This window comes from Euphorbia lathyris, chromosome 1 (genome assembly GCF_963576675.1).
Source record: "Euphorbia lathyris chromosome 1, ddEupLath1.1, whole genome shotgun sequence".
NCBI lineage: Eukaryota > Viridiplantae > Streptophyta > Magnoliopsida > Malpighiales > Euphorbiaceae > Euphorbia > Euphorbia lathyris.
In genome coordinates, this window is record NC_088910.1 from 63743932 (window position 1) to 63768400 (window position 24469).

General features: G+C 39.8%; 2 protein-coding genes across 2 annotated transcripts; both read right to left on the bottom strand.

The window, feature by feature from the left end:
* Nucleotides 1-3886: 3886 nt before the first annotated feature.
* On the bottom strand, nucleotides 3887-6234 carry LOC136235601 (LEAF RUST 10 DISEASE-RESISTANCE LOCUS RECEPTOR-LIKE PROTEIN KINASE-like 2.5). The gene is made up of 3 exons (XM_066025397.1): nucleotides 5449-6234; nucleotides 5298-5363; nucleotides 3887-5212 (listed from the first exon to the last, which is right to left on the bottom strand). The coding sequence occupies exons 1-3, from the start codon at nucleotides 6161-6163 to the stop codon at nucleotides 4089-4091; spliced, it is 1905 nt and encodes a 634-aa protein (XP_065881469.1). The 5' UTR covers nucleotides 6164-6234; the 3' UTR covers nucleotides 3887-4088.
* A 9029-nt stretch (nucleotides 6235-15263) lies between these two features.
* Nucleotides 15264-16619, bottom strand: LOC136218301 (LEAF RUST 10 DISEASE-RESISTANCE LOCUS RECEPTOR-LIKE PROTEIN KINASE-like 2.5). The gene is made up of 3 exons (XM_066005101.1): nucleotides 15871-16619; nucleotides 15720-15785; nucleotides 15264-15634 (listed from the first exon to the last, which is right to left on the bottom strand). Exons 1-3 carry the CDS (start codon nucleotides 16583-16585, stop codon nucleotides 15264-15266), a joined length of 1152 nt encoding a protein of 383 aa, XP_065861173.1. The 5' UTR covers nucleotides 16586-16619.
* Between the last annotated feature and the right edge of the window lie 7850 nt (nucleotides 16620-24469).

Genomic DNA, 24469 nt, shown 5'->3' on the forward strand with positions numbered 1-24469 from the left:
ATTTGTGAGCCATCAACTTACCAAGAAGTTGTTTCAAGCATCGACGCTGAGAAATGGCTTGTAGCTATGGAAGGTGAGATGGAGTCTCTTCATAAGAATCGAATATGGGATTTAGTCATACCACCTCTAGGGAGAAAGATTATTACTTGCAAGTGGGTTCTCAAGATGAAGGAAGGGATATCACCTGGAGAGGAAGTCAAATATAAAGCTATAGTTGTTGCTAGCTATAGTGACCCATTAGGATTTGGAGCTTGAGCAACTTGATATAAAGACAACTTTTCTGCATGGAAATTTGGAGGGAGAGATATACATGACCCAACCAGATGGTTTCCAAGTTCCTGCAAAGGAAAATTACGTTTGCAAGTTGAAGAAGTCCTTGTATGGACTTAAGCGGTCTCCTAGGCAGTGGTATAAGAGGTTTGACAGCTACATGATAAAGCTAAGCTATACTAGAAGCCCATATGATTGTTATGTCTATTACAATAAGCTTGAAGATGGGTCTTTTATCTATCCGATGTTGTATGTACATGATATGCTGATAGCTACAAGGAAGAAGCACGGTGTTCAGAAGTTGAAGGGTCTTCTTAGTGTTGAGTTTGAGATGAAGGATTTGGGTGCAGCTCGAAAAATTCTGGGAATAGAGATCTATCGGGATAGAAGCAAAAGGAAGCTCTTTGTCACAGAAGGGCTATATTCAGAAGATTTTGTTAAGATTTGGCATGTCTACCGCAAAGCCCATAGATACTCCTAGTGCTACAAGTGCATGTCTGTCTATTTCTTTTGCACCTAAGTCTACTGAAGAGAAGGAGTACATGTCTCGAGTTCCATATGCTAGTGCAGTAGGAAGCTTGATGTATGCAATGGTCTGCACTAGACCTGATCTTGCACAGTCTGTTAGTGTTGTTAGTAGGTTTATGGGTGAACCTAGCAAAGACATTGGCAAGCTATGAAGAGGAGCTTTCGGTACCTAAAAGGTACATCTGATATTGATCTCATTTATGGAGGTGATACTGAGTGTTTGGTGATAGTTTTTCGAACTCTAATTATATTGGAGATATTGACAGTAGAAGATCTATGACTGGTTATGTTTTCACTATTGGTGGTTCAATTGTCAGTTGGAAAGCTACTTTGCAGCCTATAGTGACTTTGTCTACTACGGAAGCAAAGTATATGGCACTAACTGAAGCTGCTAAAGAGGGGATTTGGCTTAAAGGACTGGTTAGTGATCTTGGTCTACATCATGATCAGGCTATAGTGTATTCTGACAGTTTGAGTGCAATCTGTTTAGCCAAGGATCAGGTTCATCATGAGAGGACAAAGCATATAGATGTGAGGTATTATTTTCTGAGAAGCGAAAAGAGGGTCAAAGTGAAGAAGGTAGACATTGCTGACAATTCTGCTGACATGTTTACCAAGTTTGTTCCACATAGCAAGTTTCAACACTGTTTGGACTTGCTAGATATCAGAGGTTACTAGTTGCCCCGTGGGAAACTCTGAGACAGAGGGGGAAGTCTATTAATCTGCCACTATCATTGGTGCATCTGTTATGTTTTCTAGGAGGATTCAAGTCAAAGTGGAGATTTGTCATAGTGCCTTGAATCGGTATAACACACGGGGGTTTCGCTTTAATGCAATTAAAGAGAAGATTAATGGATGATGAAATTCTTCTTTGTAACTTCTTAACTTTAACATAATTAAAGAGGGTATTAAGAAGGCATTAAGTAGCTTAACTCTCACTTGAGCATTCAAAGACTCTTTAATACATTATTAAATAGTCATAACATTCATAGGTTATTTTGAGTACTATAAATACTCTATTATGTAAAACTAATTTGTAATCTGTTTTTCTGCCTCCTAATAAAATACTATTCTCCTTCTGCCCATGAATTAGCCAACACAATATTGGTGAACCACGTAAATCTATATTTCGATTGTTTATTTGTTCTTTTATTTATCTTTCGTTAAATTCCACACAATAATTTTGTTGCAGGGTTCCCTTGAGATTTAAGGTTCCATTAGACAATCCTCCATCCAAGGAACCTGCTCAGGATCGGTGGATTCTTGCTCTTGTCCTTCTTCTTCATAGGTTTCACCATGAAGTGCCTCAGAGTCTCCGTCAGGAATTTCCTCACCATTGATGGAATTCAACTTCTTAATGGTGCATTAATATCTAAGAATGTATGTTTTATTACATTTCCAACATGCACATGGGATTCGTTTTGGATTGGTGTTGTAGCTAGGTAATTTTTGGTCAGGTGATTTAGTGAAATTAGAGTTTCCAGGATAGGTGTTTGGAGTTTTAGTAATAGAGGTTGGAATAGATTGACATGGTTTTTGGGGAATTGGGGATCGAAATGTAGGTTTGGGTTTGATAATCTCCAAGATATCCTTGAGATGTGACTCTTCATATTTAGCTTGCTTAATAGCTGAATACAAGGTGTCAGGTTCAAATTTCCTCGCTGTAAATTTGATCTTTGGTCTCAACCTAGTGAGGAAACTAGAGATACAATATTATTCAGTTATGGTAGGATATACCTTTTCCACCATTAGTTTGATAGATTCAAACTGATCCTGGTAAGCAATTATTGTGGTTTCCTGTTTGAGCTGTTCAATCTGTTGTACCACATCTTCAACATCAGTTTCCCTAAACCGCTTCTCCACTTTTTCAAAAAACTCATTCTAGGAGATGTTTGGATGGTGAGGTATCCAACTCCCATACCATTTTTCTGCCTACCCATGGAAATACATGCCAGCTAACTGTACCTTCCTATCCACGTCAACTTCGAAAGGTTGAAAATATTTATCACACTTAGCAACCCAAAGTTCTACTTCAGTTCCATCAAACGATGGAAGATCACATTTGGGTAATAGTTTGTTAAAAGGAAGGTTTTTGGGCTAGTTAGTCTCTCATGACTTAGAACCAAGGCCAGTACCCAGTACTCATCGTTTTGTATTAATTGGTGGGTGTTTTTCAAGTGTGATAGAAGAAGAGGTAGGGTTGTTTAGTTCAAGGTTATGTTGTATGAGTTTGGCTAAAGTGTAAATGGATTGATGGAAAAGTTCTTCGAGCTGATGAAGCGAATCGATCTGCTCTTTTTTCATTTGGTTTTGCCCGATGGTTAAGGAACCAATCCTTTTTTGTTGAACAACTTGAATATCCAACAATTTCTCTAACTTTTCTACAGTAGCTTCAGATCTATTATGGAAATGTGTATAGAAATCCTTAAGTTGCTGCTCCAAGGCTTCCATGGATGACTGATTTCGTTTAGCTGCTCCAGTGATTTGATTAGTTGCCATTTATCATTCATAAATGGCCGGAGGAAGGAGAATCTGTGATACCAATGTCAGAACTAGGGTTCTGGTGGGAATTTTTAAGAGTTAGAATTTAAGAAGAGAAAAGAGAAGAGAAAGCACAAAGTATAGAAGTGAGATTAGGAATTAATTTGGTATTTTTTCATTTATTGATTTTCATACACAATAGCATGACCTTATATCTGTAAGGACAACTATAGAATGACAGTTGGTCTAACAAACTTAGCTACGGTCCAAAAGACAATGATAATAAAGAAAAATCGCATAAGGAATTACATATAGAAATGACAGACAATAAAAGTAAAATAGAATAACTGCAATAGTTATTAATAGAATAACAGAAAACTAACTGGAGCTGGTAATTATCATTTTTATTCTTTCTTCTTTCTTGTCTATGTGACATGTAACTAATAAAAGATTTACCATTCATTTATACCAAATAAACTGTTAAAGTATTTCAAATCTGAAGTAGAGAAAGAACTCGCAATTATATGCTGAGAGAGATAAGCAGAATTATTAATACTATGAAAGGACCGTTAAAACAAAGCCACCGAGCAAGCTACTGAGCTTGACATAGATTAAGGGCCGGGGCCGAATAGTGCTTTAAGCCGTTAGCAAATTTAAGATATCTTAATACATCCCTCAAGCCCAAAGCATGGCATATCTATATTTCCAGAATAGCTTTTTATCTATATACAATTGAGCACAAAACCAAAAACATTCTGCCAAGGAATTTTACACAATGCAATGGTGAATATGTTACAACAAAGCTGTAGCTATAAGCTTTGCTCTGCAGTCTCGGAAATCAGCAACTCGGTTGAAGAATCAGATTGAGGATCTTCAGTAGGAATGTAGTCAGGAAAAGACAAAGGAGTAGGAGGCAACTCCAGAGCATTCACATTCCCTTCTAACATTTCTACCACCTTGCTCATCAATGGACGATCCGATGCGTTCTTCTGAATGCACCATAACCCAACTATGCATAACTTTTTTGCAATTCCAACAACCTCTATTTCACTACAATTCTCAACAACCTCTAATTCTCCTCCCTCATTTAGATGGTCATAAACCCATGATGCAAAATATGCTTTGTCCAAATTGTTTGTCTTGGCATCAATTTCCATTCTTCCTCGAGCCATTTCCAACAACAACATCCCAAAACTATAAACATCTGATTTGCATGAAACTGATCTTAGATTCTTTGAAATCAGTTCGGGAGCAATGTACCCTAAGGTTCCTCTTCTACTACTAACAGACACAAAATCATACTCCTTTGGGTAAAGTTTTGCAAGACCAAAGTCTGAAACTTTTGGGATGAAATTACTGTCTAGCAAAACATTATGAGGTTTGATATCAAAATGAAGAATACAAACATCACATCCCACATGTAGATGCTCGATCCCACGAGCTGTCCCTATAGCAATTCGTAGAAGTTTCTCCCAGCTCAATGGCTGGACTTGCACTCCTCTTGAAAATATATACTTATCAAGAGATCCATTAGCCACATGTTCAAACACAAGAGCATGATGGGACTCCTCAGAACAAAATCCAACTAATTTTGCTACATTGACATGATGAATTTTTCCAAATATAGAGACTTCACTGGTAAAGTCCTCATTGTTGAACTTGGACTCGCCAAGTATTTTTACAGCAACAACAGAACCATCAGCAAGTTGTCCCTTGAACACTGTTCCAAAACCACCTTTGCCTAACTTCTCTTTAAAATTTTTTGTAATTTCAATAACATCATAGTAGGAATACCTTCTAGGTATCAAGGGTTGTTGATTGGTTAGATTTATCTCCTTGTTATGTTCTGTCTTCTTCGTTGTCCTGTGTTTGTGGATTAGGAATCCAATTACAACTATTGGAGCCAGGATGAATCTTGCAACTAGATTTATAACTGAAAAAAGAAGTAAATTTATTAACTTTGAACAAAATGGTCACTCAAATCAAAAAGCGTAGAAGTTTCAATTCAAACAGTTTACCTAAAGCAATGTTCCAAACAGCAGCAAAGATGAAGGTAACAATAGGGGGTAGATATATGCCTATGCCTGCAAAAACAGACATGCAAAGATACATTATACACAAGACTAAAACACCAAAGTAAATGTCCCTATAACAAAGAATCATTGTAACCTTGTGAATAGTGGCATTGATAGATATTTGGTGTACCCGGAGAGTTCAAATAGCAGGAAGCACCAGCTGCAACGCAATCCCGGCATTCCAATGACCATTCAAGATCAAACCCAGAAGCCATCAATTTCAATATACTATCATAAGAAGGGTACAAAACAGCATGGTAAATGGTAGGAACCCTAGAAACGAAGGAACACGATCCTTGAAGATCAGATATAATATAATTGCTATAAGTAACATAAAAATGAGAGCCATTTTGGGTCAAACAAGGAACTTCCCTGTAAGATTGATCCTTGATCTCATTCGAACACCTAAAGAAACTGGTAAATGTGCTGGACACTAATCCCCTATAACGACTATCAGACCTTAAATCATCAATCGAGAGGGAATTATAGGGCAGGCTGCACTTGGCAGGGGCTAAATTGAAATCAACTAAGCGAATGATTTGGGTATCGTAGCTAATTTGCTTAACAAAATACTTCCCTGAGTGGAATTGCAAAATGGGTTGGTTGTCGGTGCAAGATAATTCATAGTCAGAATCGCCACAGCGTGCTGGATCAGTAGTTAGGCGAAATGGGAAACTGATGTTGATATCCCCACATGAAGAGGAGCAATTTTCTTCAAGGATTCTTCCTTCAACGGAAATGGTGGATGAAAATGTCCAAAGAAGAAGAAGAAACAGATTTGAGATTGCAGGTGAAAGCAGATGTTTCATTGTTCTTAGCTGGCTGGGTAGGAGACTGGATGAACTGAAGAACCCTTCAATTTTGGTTGCTTTAATTTAAGCCTTTAACTCAGTGAAAGTTTTAGATGACCCGTGTGGATGACCCGTGTGGACTTCGAAGTCAGCATATTAAAAAATACTTGAGAAATTGCACATTTGTTAATATATGTGACCAATGTCTGTTGAAACACTTTTCTACGAGATTTTGATTTGACAAAATTAATTAAGTGAAAGTAAATATTCTACAACACACTAAGTTTAAATGCTTTGGCTTATTGTTACTAATGTGTTTGTTCAATGTTGAGTTTATAATTTATCATAAGACATAAAGATCATAAGGCTCAAGCCCTATATGGAAGTCAAGGCCCAAGTCAAACAAACCCAAGATCACTCAGCCCGCGTGTCTTCAAAACGTTGCCGTTGAAGTAATGAGACGCATGCTGAGTAAAGAAGGATCGAGAAGATCCACGTAGACAACTTCGGTATGAAGCTGCTGAGCTGTCTCGACAAAACGTACAAGACAACTGCTGACCATAAGACAGCTTCCAAACAAAGTATTTCCTCTTTAAGTAAAAAACCAGAAGACACAACAAGCTGTCTGGTTGACATTACCCAAAATGGAGGAACATAATGTCACACTGACCGAAGAACAGAAGACGCTGGAATCTGATTGGCTAAAGAGAACTGCTGGCAGACTCAGTGAAAACGACTTGTAGCCGTTTCCCTCCAACGGTTATTTCGAAATTCGAAATAACCAGAAGCTCTCACAGCTCTCTATAAATAGAGCATTCAGAATCCACATTCAATAGAGAACTTTGAGCAAAAAGCCGTTACGCTGACCAAACGTATACAAAAGTTCTCCATCAAAAGCAAAGCAAATTCTTACACTACAAAGTCTATTCATTTGTGTAAAAGTCTAGAGTGATTGTTTTTCAATCATCTAAGGTGTTCTAGCAATTGTTGTTTAGGACAAAATCTTTATCATTTCTAAAAGTAGAAAGGAGAAGCTGAGTACTCGGTTTTAGTACTTAGTGAATTAGAATAGAAGTGAGTAGAGGTATAGAGGAAGGTACTCTTGTTATACTCAGCTTCTGATTTTGTAAAAGGTTTGAGGCTCTACCTTTAAAGAGCTCAGTAGAGGATTTGAAATCTCGGAAGTGTTCCGGGGACAGGACGTAGGCTTAGAAGAAGCCGAACCTGGATAAATCTGCTGAGTGAAGTATTTCTAAACCTTAACTCCTTATTTATATTGCTTGCTTAAAATAAACTAAAACTCACCAAGTAAGAGATGTCAAGCTGAGTTGTGCGCTACCAACAAGTTGGTTCAGGAATAGACTCTAAGTGCTATTTCCTGACCTAAGCAACGAAGCTGTCCTAGTCACCAGTTGACTAAGCCAGTGTCTTGCTGAGTGTTAAGAGCCGCTGTTATATAAACTTTTCTTAAAGAAAAGAAATATGCCCAAATTATTTTAAAAAAGGTAAAATAGTTCCTAACCCCCCCTTGGAACTATATTTGCAACCTTACAAGGGACCAACAAGTGGTATCAGAGCTTAATAGCTCATTACTAAAGGTCTAACAACCTTGAGTTGATCCATACCATGGGTGAAAACAGCACTCGGTTTCTCCCTGGAAACCAGACAACTCAGATATTACCTGAGGGGCTGTCCATTACCAGGCCTCCCCTATTCTTCGGGTCAAACTATACCTTTTGGAAGAATAGGATGAAGAACTTCATTCAAGCTACAAACATGAGTGCCTGGCTATCTATAGTCCAAGGCCCGTTTGTACCTGTGAAAGTTGTTGCTGGCCAGTCAGTTGTTAAAGCTGAGGTTGAATGGACAGAGGATGATCTCAAGAAGCTACAAAACCATGCTTCGGCTATAAATATGCTTCACTGTGCGCTGGATGCTGCAGAATACAACAAAATATCAGGTTGTGAATCCGCACAGGAGATCTGGAAGAAGCTGGAGGTGACCTACGAAGGAACCAACAAGGTGAAGGAGTCTAAGGTCAACCAGCAAATGAGATTGTATGAGCTGTTCGAAATGAACAATGATGAGGGGATCTCTGAGATGAATGCAAGATTCACCAACATCATAAATGAGCTCAAAAGACTTGGAAAAATCTTCACTGAGGAAGAACAAGTCAATAAGATACTCAGAAGTCTTCCTAAGGACTGGCAAGCCAAGAAGACAGCCGTTGAAGAAGCTCAGGATTTAACCACCTATAAATATGATGAACTCATCGGCTCACTGCTGACCCATGAGATATCCATGAAGAATTTCGAGGTGAAGAAAAAATCCGAAGACAAGAAGCAAAAATCACTTGTCATGAAAGCCGACTCAACTGATGATGGCTCAACTGACGATGAGGAGATGGCAATGTTCACGAGGAAAATGAAGAGGCTGTTCAAAAAGAATGACAAATACTCCAAAAAGCCTTATAGAAAATTTGACAAATATAAGGCTGACTCAAGTGACAGCAAATTCAAGAAGGACAACTCGAAGCCCATTACATGCTTTGAGTGCCATCAAACCGGACACATCAAGTCAAGCTGCTCAACTTTGAGGAAAGACAAAAAGAAGGCAATGGTGGCGACATGGAGTGACAGCGATGATTCTTCATCAACTAAAGCTGATGCCACAGAGTCAGCAAAGATATGTTTCATGGCTGACGAACTTGCTGAGCCATGCATTTTCGAACATGCTGACCAATCTGATGAGACAGATAATGAAGAGCAATCAAATGAGGTAATCTCACTCTCTCAACTCAGAAATGAAATGGCTAATGCCCTGAGTGATCTTTACACACTTGTCAAAAAGTGTAACAAAAAGATTAAAACACTCAGACGGCGTTGTGATGAGGTGGAAGAGGTCAAACTAAGTGACCTCAGATACCTTCTTCAAGACAACTCAGTTTTGCATGAAAATATGAAAACCATTCATGAGTCTGTCGTTGAAGTCCAGTCAGTTTCCAAGAAACTGAGGAAGGATGTCACAACCATTCAGAACCAACTAAAGGTTCCAAACAAAAACAATTTTTCTCTGAGAACTCAGTATCAAGGTACTCAGTACCAAGGTACTCAGCAGAGACGAAATCCCCAGCGAAGAGTCCAGTGTGACTTTTGTGGGAAGTTAGGACACACCACTAAGGTGTGCTGGCACGCTCAGCACTGGGGTGCTGACAAGTCAGTAAAGAGTCCTAAACAGAAAGTCAGTTGTGACTTCTGTGGAAAAAGTGGCCATACTGTTAATATATGCCGCCACAAAATAAAATATGATGCTTTACCTGTTGAACCTAACAAGTCAGGACCCAAAAAGAATTGGGTACCTAAAGGAAATTGATCACAATGCAGGTAAGCCTGAGATGTGCCGAGAAGTAAAAAATGTGGTATATTGACAGCGCATGCTCAAGGCATATGACGGGTGATGAAACTCAATTCATCACGTTTGAACGTAAACGAGGAGGAAGCGTAAGTTTTGGAGACAACAAAAAGGGTAAGATAGTAGGATCAGGCACCGTTGGAGGTAATCCCACTATTGAATCTGTCTCCCTAGTCAGCGGACTCAAATATAACTTACTCAGCGTAGCTCAGCTATGTGATAATGGGAGAAAAGTTATATTTGACGATACTGGATGTAAAATATATGAGGGAAAAACAAATGCGTTAATCTTAACTGCCCCTCGGATAGACAATGTCTTCATGCTAAACCTAGAAAAGAAGTTTTCAAAAACTGTATGCTTAGTCACAAAGGAAGAAAATTCCTGGCTATGGCACAGGAGACTTGGTCATGTAAGCATGGACCTCCTGGCCAAATTAGCAAGAAAGCAATTGGTTGAGGGACTGCCTGAACTTAAATTTCAAAAAGATCAATTATGCCATGCCTGCCAAGCTGGAAAACAAACCAAGCAATCTTTTCAAAGTAAAAACATTGTCTCAACTAAGCGTCCGTTAGAAATGCTACACTTGGATCTCTTTGGTCCAGTCCAGCCGCTGAGTCTGGGTGGAAGAAGGTTTTCCTTGGTTATTGTAGATGATTTCTCTCGGTACACATGGGTTATCCTGCTGACCAGTAAGGATGAGACCTTTGAGACATTTTCAAACTTGGTTAGAAAAATTGAAAATGAGAAAGACCTAAAATTAGCTCATATCTGTAGTGATAACGGTGGAGAATTCAAGAACCAAAAGTTTGTTGAATTCTGTGAAGCCAGCGGCATTGACCACAATTTCTCTGCTCCTAGAACGCCTCAGCAAAATGGGGTTGTTGAAAGGAAAAATAGAACTCTGGTTGAGATTGTCAGGACAATGCTGAGTGAGCATAGGCTTCCAAAGTATTTTTGGGGAGAAGCTGTCAACACAGCATGCTATATTCTGAATAGGGCTCTAGTTAGACCTATACTTAAGAAAACCCCATATGAACTTTGGAAAGGACGAAAGCCCAACATTGGATACTTTCGTGCCTTTGGCTGTAGGTGTTTTATTTTAAATACCAAAGATAGCTTAGCCAAATTTGATTCAAAAGCTGATGAGGCTATCTTTCTAGGCTACTCAACAAACAGCAAAGCATACAGAGTTTTTAATAAGAGAACTCAAGTATTAGCAGAATCTATACATGTGCAATTCGATGAAACTGACCCTGCAGGAAGATACCAGCCGCTAACAGAAGATGAACCAAACTCAGCACCTGCTGATCAAGAACCAGCTACTGAGTCCTTCATAAAACGGCTGACCAAGAGTAAGAGTGAACCTAAAATTACCTTCACTGACCCATCTACTTCTGCAGAGAATGTTGAAACACAGATAGAACAAGACATAAATCTAGCAAAGGAGATAAGAGTCCCAAGAGGGCATTCAGAAAATGCAATTCTTGACTCAGTTGGAAATACGCTGATGACAAGAAATCAACTAAGGAAGTATCTCGGCAATGTAGCTTTTGTCTCAGTACTGGAGCCGAAGAACTTTGCCGAAGCTGAGGATGACGAATTCTGGATGAATGCCATGCAAGAGGAACTCAATCAGTTCAGGAAGAATAATGTATGGGAGCTAGTGCCACATCCTAGGAGCCAAAAGACCATTGGAACGAGATGGGTCTTCAGGAACAAGCTAGATGAGCAAGGAAACGTAGTCAGAAACAAGGCAAGACTTGTAGCTCAGGGCTACAGTCAGCAAGAAGGTATTGACTATGGTGAGACCTTTGCCCCAGTGGCAAGGCTAGAAGCAATTAGGATTTTATGCGCATATGCATCATATATGAACTTTAAACTGTTTCAAATGGATGTTAAAAGTGCATTTCTTAATGGAGTAATAAACGAGGAGGTCTACGTCAATCAGTCTCCAGGGTTTGAGGATTCTAAGTTCCCAAACCACGTTTACAAACTCAAAAAGGCTCTGTATGGCCTCAAGCAAGCCCCACGTGCTTGGTATGAGAGGCTGACCAATTTCTTACTGACTAGAGATTACGTCAGGGGTCAAGCTGATACAACCTTATTCATTAAGAGAAAGGGTAAAGATACCCTGCTGGCACAAATATATGTAGATGACATTATATTTGGTGCTACTAATGAATCTATGTGCAAGGAATTTAGCAAACAAATGCAGACTGAATTCGAAATGTCAATGATGGGAGAACTCAACTTCTTCCTCGGACTTCAAATTAAGCAAGGAAAGAATGGCATATTCATCAGTCAAGCTAAATATGCCAAGGAGATATTGAAGAAATATGAACTAGAACATTGTAAGCCAATATCCACTCCTATGGGCACTGACACTGTCCTTTGTGCTGATGAAAATGGTAAGTCAGTAGACAGCAAGTTATACCGAGGTATGATTGGCTCTTTACTTTACTTAACAGCAAGTAGACCGGACATTCAGTTCTCAGTATGTTATTGTGCTAGATATCAAGCTAACCCTAAGGAATCCCATTACATAGCTGTAAAAAGGATCCTTAGATATTTGCAAAGCTCAGTAAATGCAGGTTTGTGGTATCCAAATACTCATGACTTCACACTCATTGGATACACTGACGCTGACTATGGACGAGACAAGCTGGAAAGAAAAAGCACCTCTGGAGGATGCCATTTCCTAGGAAGCTGTCTTGTATCCTGGTTCAGCAAGAAGCAGGCGTCAGTAGCCCTGTCCACAACTGAAGCTGAGTACATTGCTGCTGGAAGCTGTGTTGCTCAAGTCCTTTGGATTAAGCAACAGCTTGAAGATTATGGTGTTCAAACAAAGACAATTGAAGTCAAATGCGACAACAAAAGTGCAATTGACCTCTCAAAGAACCCAATCCAGCACAGCAGGATAAAGCATGTCAGCATAAGACATCACTTCATCAGAGATCATGTACTCAAGAAAGAAATTAAGCTGACTCATGTGCCAACAGATGAGCAGCTTGCTGATATCTTTACAAAGCCTCTAACACGAGAGCAATTTAGCATACTGAGAGAAGCAATCGGTATGTTTAATCCTCTTCAGTAAACTTCTGCGCTAAATGAATATTGAATGCTGAGTGAATTACATGCTGAATGATTTATTGTTTGCTGAGTATGTCATTGAAACTGACTGAATATACAATACTGAGTAATCTTGCACACTGAGTAAATTAGTTTAGAACTTGAACTTAAAACTATCCATTGAACCAAAACTGACTACTCAGAATATGAAACGTTTATATCAACAAACGCTGAGTAAAAGCACTTTAGCATTTAATGCCACCACACGCGAAATGACACCTGTACTGCGCATGCGCCGAATACGTCTTAAAAGCGTCATAAGTGTCAGGGTTTCTGCCGATTGGACAACCCAAGGGCAAAACCGGCTTAAATTCAAACGGCACCCTCAACTAAAAATCCATAAATAGTGGATACTAACCCACTACCCTCTTTACATGCGCACTGAACTTTAAGAAAGCTTCAAAAATTTTCCTTCTACACCTAAGAGCTTTAGAACTCCAAAAATGTCTTTCAACGAAAGCACTTTCTCTCCAACTCTAAAATCCTCTGACCTGGCTGGTCCTTCAACCAGCATCATGAGAAAGATGATCAAGGTGCCCTCTTGCGCCAAAAATAAAGAGGTACTAAGGAGTCGATACTTCCACTCCGATTTCATCTCTTCAGAGACACCATTCTGTGAATGGATCAAAAAGAACAACTGGAAAGGTCTCTTCTCTCTTTCCGGACAAACCTATCCTACGATGGTAAGAGAGTTCTACTCCAACCTGCACGTTGATGCAGATGACTCTGACTACTTAGAGACCACAGTTAAGGGTCAAAAGATAGTGATAACCCCTGAATATCTAGCAACATTGCTAGAGATACCAAATACAGGGATCCAGTTCAGGACAACAAAGGAGCCGATACCAAAAGCCATCGCAGAAAAGATGAAGGGGTTCTGTAAACCCAAAGACTACAAAGGAGAAGTACCCAGCACCTGCATGGGCAAAAATCAGAAGATGGCCCACTTTTTGCTGACCAACTTTATCTTCCCTAAACTCAGTTCTCCCTCATCCGCCTCAAACTTTGAATAATGTTTCATCTGGCATATGCTGACCAACACTCCTTTCAACATGCCTGTATTTCTGGTCGGTGCTTTCCAAAGAAGTGGAAGGAAGCTCCGTTTAGGTTCTCTCATCACAAGGATAATACAGGATAAGAACATAGAGACTGTTGGTGAAATAAGTTCAACAGGAACTGTTATCACTGCACGTCTGCTGAATGGACTATCACATAGCCAACCCCTGAAAGGATATGACGAGAATGAAACCACTGAGGAGGAGGATCTTATGGCTGAGGTTGAGCAACCCATTGGAGAAATGGAAAATCTGACAGATCTGGATGCTATTATAGATGATGTCATGGCTGAAGCTGATCACACTGCTGAGGGTACAGAACCAACCAATGAACCTCAAACTGAGAATCCTTCTACTGTGCCATCTGAGATTGCTGAAGCTGAGAAGAAGAAGAAAAAGGGAGCCTGCTCGAAGGATATTCGTACTGTCCCGAGAAAGGTAAGGCTGATGGAAAGAAACAAGAGGAAAGCTGATCAGGACCCAGCTGAGTCAGCTGAGAAGAAACTGAGAACAGAAGAAGAATCTGTTCTTAAGCCCCACATTACCCAAGAGGGGTCTCCACAAAAACAAGCCTCTGTTCCTCCAAGTGAGAAACAAGCCAAAACCCCTGCGAGTCCAAAAGAAGCTCCACTCCCACCTCAAGCTCAAAGCAACTCAGCACCTGAGGTCAACACGCCTCGTAGTCCTGTCATTACACAGGGCACTCAGTGCGAGCCCACTCCTGCCAAATATGCACACCTAGGTGCTACTGAGTCAGGACGGCGTGTCATCGCCTCAGCTAACACTCTGCTTCAAGAACAAGCTCATCCTCCACCAACTCATGCCCAGTCCTCTCATCCACCTGTCACTCACCCTATTCTGCGTGAAATCCATGACTTGATCAATCACTTCTCCTCTGTTCAGACGCAGCAACCAACACAGGCTCAAATGACCAGAATGACCGAACTCATGTTGACTATGGTCAACCATATGAATTCCTTAGAAGGTCAAATTCGTCTGCTGCAAGATCAGGCTAAGTCTCCTGCCCCTACCGTCAATTTGCCTACTGCTGATGCTGGCAAAACGGGGGAGAAAAGTGGCAACTAAGGAGAAGGAACTCTAAGCTAGAATCTAGAGAGTTAGAAGTTAGGAAGAAGAATTGTTTTTTTTTTTTTGCCCTGTCTTGTTTATCCTGTTTGTTTTTCTTGTTTTAAACAATATGCCTAACTTCTGTTATTTCTTCAGTACTTGCATTCGGATTTAACTTTTGATTATTCATCCTTTAAATGCCAAGTATTATATGAATGCATGCTGCATATAAATGTTTGAACTTGTCAAATATAAACCATTGAACAAATGATTTACTCAGCGCTCTGTCACTATAAATTACTTCCGCTGAATACTGAGTAAAATAGAATATGACCCACAAGCTGACCTATACCTGAAAACTGATCTTAGACTTATTCAGTTAAACCTTAAAATGTTTAGAATAAAACTAAGTAAGTAGTTCAGTCCTTACGGGGGAGTTCACTTAATTAACAAGTCAACTATCATGGGGGAGCTCATACTGAGTTCCTTGCTGATTGGTTTTGCCAACATCAAAATGGGGGACTTCACTGGTAAAGTCCTCATTGTTGAACTTGGACTCGCCAAGTATTTTTACAGCAACAACAGAACCATCAGCAAGTTGTCCCTTGAACACTGTTCCAAAACCACCTTTGCCTAACTTCTCTTTAAAATTTTTTGTAATTTCAATAACATCATAGTAGGAATACCTTCTAGGTATCAAGGGTTGTTGATTGGTTAGATTTATCTCCTTGTTATGTTCTGTCTTCTTCGTTGTCCTGTGTTTGTGGATTAGGAATCCAATTACAACTATTGGAGCCAGGATGAATCTTGCAACTAGATTTATAACTGAAAAAAGAAGTAAATTTATTAACTTTGAACAAAATGGTCACTCAAATCAAAAAGCGTAGAAGTTTCAATTCAAACAGTTTACCTAAAGCAATGTTCCAAACAGCAGCAAAGATGAAGGTAACAATAGGGGGTAGATATATGCCTATGCCTGCAAAAACAGACATGCAAAGATACATTATACACAAGACTAAAACACCAAAGTAAATGTCCCTATAACAAAGAATCATTGTAACCTTGTGAATAGTGGCATTGATAGATATTTGGTGTACCCGGAGAGTTCAAATAGCAGGAAGCACCAGCTGCAACGCAATCCCGGCATTCCAATGACCATTCAAGATCAAACCCAGAAGCCATCAATTTCAATATACTATCATAAGAAGGGTACAAAACAGCATGGTAAATGGTAGGAACCCTAGAAACGAAGGAACACGATCCTTGAAGATCAGATATAATATAATTGCTATAAGTAACATAAAAATGAGAGCCATTTTGGGTCAAACAAGGAACTTCCCTGTAAGATTGATCCTTGATCTCATTCGAACACCTAAAGAAACTGGTAAATGTGCTGGACACTAATCCCCTATAACGACTATCAGACCTTAAATCATCAATCGAGAGGGAATTATAGGGCAGGCTGCACTTGGCAGGGGCTAAATTGAAATCAACTAAGCGAATGATTTGGGTATCGTAGCTAATTTGCTTAACAAAATACTTCCCTGAGTGGAATTGCAAAATGGGTTGGTTGTCGGTGCAAGATAATTCATAGTCAGAATCGCCACAGCGTGCTGGATCAGTAGTTAGGCGAAATGGGAAACTGATGTTGATATCCCCACATGAAGAGGAGCAATTTTCTTCAAGGATTCTTCCTTCAACGGAAATGGTGGATGAAAATGTCCAAAGAAGAAGAAGAAACAGATTTGAGATTGCAGGTGAAAGTAGATGTTTCATTGTTCTTAGCTGGCTGGGTAGGAGACTGGATGAACTGAAGAACCCTTCAATTTTGGTTGCTTTAATTTAAGCCTTTAACTCAGTGAAAGTTTTAGATGACCCGTGTGGACTTCGAAGTCAGCATATTAAAAAATACTTGAGAAATTGCACATTTGTTAATATATGTGACCAATGTCTGTTGAAACACCTTTCTACAAGATTTTGATTTGACAAAATTAATTAAGTGAAAGTAAATATTCTACAACACACTAAGTTTAAATGCTTTGGTTTATTGTTACTAATGTGTTTGTTCAATGTTGAGTTTATAATTTATCATAAGACATAAAGATCATAAGGCTCAAGCCCTATATGGAAGTCAAGGCCCAAGTCAAACAAACCTAAGATCACTCAGCCCGCGTGTCTTCAAAATGTTGCCGTTGAAGTAATGAGACGCATGCTGAGTAAAGAAGGATCGAGAAGATCCACGTAGACAACTTCGGTATGAAGCTGCTGAGCTGTCTCGACAAAACATACAAGACAACTGCTGACCATAAGACAGCTTCCAGACAAAGTATTTCCTCTTTAAGTAAAAAACCAGAAGACACAGCAAGCTGTCTGGTTGACATTACCCAAAATGGAGGAACATACTGTCACACTGACCGAAGAACAGAAGACGTTGGAATCTGATTGGCTAAAGAGAACTGCTGGCAGACTCAGTGAAAACGACTTGTAGCCGTTTCCCTCCAACGGTTATTTCGAAATTCGAAATAACCAGAAGCTCTCACAGCTCTCTATAAATAGAGCATTCAGAATCCACATTCAATAGAGAACTTTGAGCAAAAAGCCGTTACGCTGACCAAACGTATACAAAAGTTCTCCATCAAAAGCAAAGCAAATTCTTACACTACAAAGTCTATTCATTTGTGTAAAAGTCTAGAGTGATTGTTTTTCAATCATCTAAGGTGTTCTAGCAATTGTTGTTTAGGACAAAATCTTTATCATTTCTAAAAGTAGAAAGGAGAAGCTGAGTACTCGGTTTTAGTACTTAGTGAATTAGAATAGAAGTGAGTAGAGGTATAGAGGAAGGTACTCTTGTTATACTCAGCTTCTGATTTTGTAAAAGGTTTGAGGCTCTACCTTTAAAGAGCTCAGTAGAGGATTTGAAATCTCGGAAGTGTTCCGGGGACAGGACGTAGGCTTAGAAGAAGCCGAACCTGGATAAATCTGCTGAGTGAAGTATTTCTAAACCTTAACTCCTTATTTATATTGCTTGCTTAAAATAAACTAAAACTGACCAAGTAAGAGAGGTCAAGCTGAGTTGTGCGCTACCAACAAGTTGGTTCAGGAATAGACTCTAAGTGCTATTTCCTGACCTAAGCAACGAAGCTGTCCTAGTCACCAGTTGACTAAGCCAGTGTCTTGCTGAGTGTTAAGAGCCGCTGTTATATAAACTTTTCTTAAAGAAAAGAAATCTGCCCAAATTATTTTAAAAAAGGTAAAATAGTTCCTAACCCCCCCTTGGAACTATATTTGCAACCTTACAAGGGACCAACAATGTCGACCGACCATTACACATCTTATAAAAGAATAAAAGGCATAAAGCATCATCAGGCCTGATCTTTCGTTGTTTGGTGCATTAAATTCTCGATTTTTCATTTAGACATATTGAGTCCCTGATCTTTCATTTTTTTGGTATATTAAGCCCTCGATCTTTTATTTAAACACATTCAGTCATTGATCTTTCATATATGGTTGTATTAGGCCCTTCCGTAAATCAATTCATATATGAGTATATTAAGGGTCTGTTTGGTTCAACTGTTAGCTAATAGATGTTGATGTTGTTGTTAGCTGTTTGCGGTTATAGTAAGCTATTTGTTGTTGTTGTTGGCTGTTTGTTATTAGTTGTTTAATTATTAGCGTTTCACTCCAAACCGTAGGAAATATAGCGTTTGGTTAGGTTTATATAACAAAAGCGTTTAATATTTTGTGTAAAATATAGTTGAACCAAACGCTATAGTTCCTGCGGTTTGCAGTGAAACGCTAATAGTTAAACAACTAATAACAAACAGCCAACAATAAAAACAAATAGCTTACTATAACCGCAAACAGCTAACAGCAACATCAACATCTATTAGCTACCAGTTGAACCAAACAGACCCTTAATACATCCATATATGAATTGATTTACGGAATGGCTTAATACACCCATATATGAAAGATCAAGGGCTCAATGTGTCTAAATGAAAAATTGAGGGCTTAATGCACCAAAAAATGAAAGATCAGTGGCTCAGGATGCTTTTTGTCTTTTTTATTTTATAATTTATTTGTTGATTAATTTAAAACATGTCCATATTAGAAATAAATACTAACAGCAATAGTTCAGCATAATTTTACCACACACTAATAATTAAACAACTAATAACGAACAACCAACAGCAACAACAGACAGTTTACTACAACCGCAAACAACTAACAGCAACTGTTGGTCCCTTATAACGTAACAAGTTAGTTCCAAGGGGGGGATAAGAACTATTTAAAATTTTGGTATGTTAAGGCTGACTTCTTTTACAATGAAAAGGATTACACAGCGCACTGAGTGGATTTAAGACACTAGCTTAGTCAACTTGTGACTAAGTCAGCTTCTTTCCTTGAGTCAGGAGATAACACTTGAGTCTATTCCTGAACTCAGATACTCAATGCACACAACTCAGCGCGACCTCTTTACTTAGTCAGTTTTCGAGCAAGCAAATATATCAAAGGAGTTTAAAGGTTAGAAAGATATTACTCAGCAAATTTATCCAGGTTCGGCCTCTATGCCTACGTCCTGTCCTCGGAACACGTTCCGAGCTTTCGAATTCTCTACTGAGCTCTTTAAAGGTAGAGCACCAAACCTTTTACAACTAGAAGCTGAGTATAACAAGAGTACCTTCCTCTATACCTCTACTCACTCCTATTCTACCGATGAGTACTATAACCGAGTACTCAACCTCTCCTTTCTATTCTTCTAGAAATGATAATGAGATTGTCCTAAACAACAATTGCTAAGACACTTTAGATGATTGGAAATCACTTTAGACTTTTACACAATAATATGGAAATTGGTGTAAGGTATTTGCTTTGCTTTTCTCACAGAATCTTCGAGTATGAAATTGGTCAGCGTTTTGACAACTTGAAGTTCTCCTTTCCTTATCTTGCTCAACAGTTTGAGGAGCGGAATCTTCGAGCAATTGCTCGGCATTGCTTGGATTTGCGGAGGCATTTAAGTCGGCATGTTCCTTTGGAGAAACAGAGGCTTGATTTTTTAAGTACCCTTGGCCAGACTCAGGAGGGTTGGAGAAGTATTTGAGATGTACCTCAGTTAGGTCAGTGATTTCATCTCTCAGTGGGGAGTCTCCCATTAGGTCAATGACCTGTTTTCGAACGGCGCTCTTCTTTCTGAGTCTTTTAAGCTTTGGAGGAGTGGGGTCACAAGGAATGGACTCAATAGAGTCATTAGGTGAGGTTTTCCGTTGAACAGCGGGAGTAGCTACTGTGTGCTCAGTTTCTTCTTCTTCTACTAACTCAGTGTAGATTGGTTCAAGCTATTCATCCTCAGCTGTTTCTTCAGTGTCATCCTGACCACTGTCTTCCTCGTCAGACTCATCATCCAGTTCTTCTTCTTCAAACTGGTCATCCAACTCTTCCTCGTCAAGCTGACCACCTACTTGGTCTTGATTTTGTTCTTCCTTAGCCTGTTGCTCAGCGTCAATTCCTTGACTTTGTGCATAATGTGAGTTAGGAGGAACAACGATATCTGTCGGCATGGCCTCAATAGGTCTTAACTCAAAATTGAGCTTCTTATTCTTCTTCTTCAATGGTTGCTCTTCAATGTCCTCTCTTTCCTCTGTCTCAGGCTCAACTTCCCTAGGTCGTTTCGAAGCTGATCTAGATCCACCCGGACTTTGCTGAGTTAGCGGTTTTGTTCCTTTACACACAACCTTGATCCTCTTTGGGGTAGAGGTAGCTCATTTGGAGGTGCTTTGCACAGATTTTCTCTTTCTTTGTGTTATGCCCTTCTTAGGCACTGTCCCCTCAGCGTTCTGGACAGCTTCCCCTTTTCCTTCCTTCGGCACAATCGGTAGGTCGTATGCCAATCCAAATAGGGCAGCAGCAGTAATTTCGGTTCCTTGAAGGATTCTCGTGATGAAGGAGCCTATCCTAAGAGTTCCTGTACTTCGTAGAAACCCACCGATGATGAAAACAGGCATATTAATCGGCGTGTAGGTCAGCATGTGCCATATGAAGCACTGCTCAAAGTTGGTTGCTGAGTTGGTGCAGTTTATTTTGGGGTAGAGGAAATTTGTCAGAATGTAATGGGCCATCTTTTGATGCTGACCCATGGATGTGCTTGAAATTTCACCGACATGACCCTCAGGTTTGCAGAAGGTCTTAACGTAGGTGACTTTGTCATGATCACCTGACTTACGAAGTATAGCCCCTTCGTTTTTCAGCTTGAACAGTGAGGCTAGGTACGCGGGGGTGATGGAGATGTTCTTTCCTCGAACATTAGTTGCTAGGTAGTTCCTGTTGTTAGTGGCGACTTTCAGATTGGCGTAAAATTCACATACCAACTCAGGGTAAGTTGGATCCCGAACTGAAAACAGCTCGGTCCAGCCATTGTTCTTGATCCACTCACAGAAAGGCTGCTCGGCATCCACAAATCCTTGTGAGAACCACCTCGAGTGGTCAATCTTCCACTCCCTCACATTCGCGAAGACCTGAGTGTAGTTGCGCTGTACTACTTGCTTACCCTTATCCTTTTGCTGCTGTTTCCCTTTAGAAGAAGTAGCTTGGACAGCTTGAGCTTTCTTGCTCGGCGTAGTAGCTCCAGCGGGATTGCGCTGAGTAGGAGACGTGGGATTATCATCGGAGCGGTTTTGGGAAACACCGGCACCGGAGATGTTTAGAGAAACTCTTTTCATATTCTCAGAGAAGTTTTAGGAATTTTGTGAATTTTTGAGAGAGAGAGAGTATAAATGCCAAAGATTTCTAAGCGTAAAGAATTAAGAGTGGGAATTCATCCACTATTTATAGAGATGTTGAGTTAATCCAAGGCGTTGGGTTGTTCGTTTTACCTCGAGATTCTCAAATGACAAAGATTCTGGCATTTATGACATATACGGCACGTGTGCTTTCTAATTATAGCCTATACGTCATCCTAGGTGGCTATTCAATTTGCGTGCTTTGCATTAAAGTTTGCAATGGCTCTTTACTCAGTGTTAGGAATTCCAAGCGTTTAAGATTCTGAGTAGTCAGTGTTATGCAAAGGAATAGATATAATGCGTAGAAGCTCAACTTGAGGTAAATACTCAGCATATATATATTTATCTACTCAGCATGCAATATCACAAATCATTCATCATGGAAACTCACTCAGCATGCATACCATACTTGGAATTTATTGAAGAGGATTAAACATACCAATGGCTTCTCTAAGTATGTTGAATTGCTCACGAGCCAGTGGCTTTGTGAAGATATCAGCAAGCTGCTCATCCGTTGGGACGTAGGTCAGCTTGATCTCACCTTTGAGTACATGGTCTCTAATGAAGTGATGTCTGATGCTGACATGCTTCATCCTGCTGTGCTGGATTGGGTTCTTTGATAGATCAATTGCACTTTTGTTGTCACATTTGACTTCAATTGTTTTAGTCTGAACACCATAATCTTCAAGCTGTTGCTTAATCCATAGGACTTGAGCAACACAGCTTCCAGCAGCAATGTACTCAGCTTCAGTGGTTGACAGGGCTACCGACGCCTGCTTCTTGCTGAACCAGGACACAAGACAGCTCCCAAGGAAGTGGCATCCTCCTGAGATGCTTTTTCGTTCAAGCTTGTCTCATCCATAGTCAGCGTCAGTATATCCAAGAAGTGTGAAATATGAAGTGTTGGGATACCATAAACCTGCATTCACTGAGCCTTGCAAATATCTAAGGATTCTTTTTACAGCTATGTAATGAGATTCCTTAGGGTTAGATTGATATCTAGCACAATAACATACTGAGAACTGAATGTCCGGTCTACTTGCTGTTAAGTAAAGTAGAGAGCCTATCATACCTCGATACAATCTGCTGTCTACCGACTTATCATTCTCATCAGCGCAGAGGACAGTGTCAATGCCCATTGGAGTAGATATTGGCTTACAATTTTCAAGTTCATATTTCTTCAATATCTCATTTGCGTACTTAGTTTGACTTATGAAGATGCCATTTTTCCCTTGTTTGATTTGAAGTCCAAGGAAGAAGTTGAGTTCTCCCATCATTGACATTTCAAACTCAGTTTGCATCTCTTTGCTAAATTCCTTGCACATTGACTCGTTAGTGGCACCAAAAATAATGTCATCCACATAAATCTGAGCCAGCAGGGCATCTTTACCCTTCCTCTTAATGAATAAGGTTGTATCAGCTTTCCCTCTGACGTAATTTCTAGTCAGCAGGAAACTAGTCAGCCTCTCATACCAAGCACGTGGTGCTTGCTTGAGGCCGTACAGAGCCTTTTTGTGTTTATAAACATGGTTTGGGAACTTAGGATCCTCAAACCCTGGAGGCTGATTAACATAGACTTCCTCGTTTATAACTCCATTAAGAAATGCACTCTTAACATCCATTTGAAATAATTTAAAGTTCATATAAGATGCATATGCACATAAAATTCTAATAGCCTCTAGCCTTGCCACTGGGGCAAAGGTCTCACCGTAGTCAATACCTTCTTGCTGACTGTAGCCCTGAGCTACAAGTCTTGCTTTGTTTCTGACCACGTTCCTTTGTTCATCCAGCTTGTTGCGGAAGACCCATCTTGTTCCTATGGTCTTCTGGCTTCTTGGTTTTGGCACTAGATCCTATACTTCATTTCGTCTGAATTGATCAAGTTCTTCTTGCATTGCATTCATCCAGAATTCGTCATACTCAGCTTCAGCAAAATTCTTTGGTTCCTGGATTGAGACGAATGCTACGTTGCTGAGGTATCTCCTGAGTTGATTTCTCGTCATCAGGGTATTCTCAGCGGCATCAAGAATGGCACTTTCTGAGTGGCCTCTTGGTATCCTAATCTCCTTTGGTAGATTGATATCTTACGCTGGCTGTGTTTCAACAATCTCTGCAGGAGTAGATTGGTCAGTGAAAGTAATTTGAGTTTCACTTTTACCTTTGGTCAGCCCTTGAGGGAATAACTCAGTAGCTGTTTCTTGGTCAGCGGGTGCTGAGTGTGGATCATCCTCGATCAGCGGCTGGTATCTACCTGCAGGGTTAGTTTCATCGAACTCTACATGTACTGACTCTTCTAAAACTTGAGTTCGTTTATTGAAAACTCTGTATGCTTTGCTGTTTGTTGAGTAGCCTAAAAAGATAGCTTCATCAGTTTTTGAGTCAAACTTAGCTAGTCTATCTTTGGTATTCAATATAAAACATTTACAGCCAAAGGCACGAAAGTATCCAATGTTGGGCTTTCGTCCTTTCCAAAGTTCGTAGGGGGTTTTCTTTAGTATAGGTCTAACGAGAGCTCTATTAAGAATATAGCACGCTGTGTTGACAGCTTCTCCCCAAAAGTACTTTGGAAGCCTATGCTCACTCAGCATTGTCCTGGCTATTTCAACCAAGGTTCTGTTTTTCCTTTCAACAACCCCATTTTGTTGAGGCGTTCTAGGAGTAGAGAAATTATGGTCAATGTCGTTGGTTTCACAGAATTCAACAAACTGTTGGTTCTTGAATTCTCCACCATTATCACTTTGGATGTGAGCTAACTTAAGGTCTTTATCATTTTCAAGTTTTCTAACCAAATTTGAAAATGTCTCAAAGGTTTCATCCTTGCTACTCAGCAGGATGATCCAAGTGTACCGAGAAAAGTCATCTACAATGACCAAGGAAAATCTTC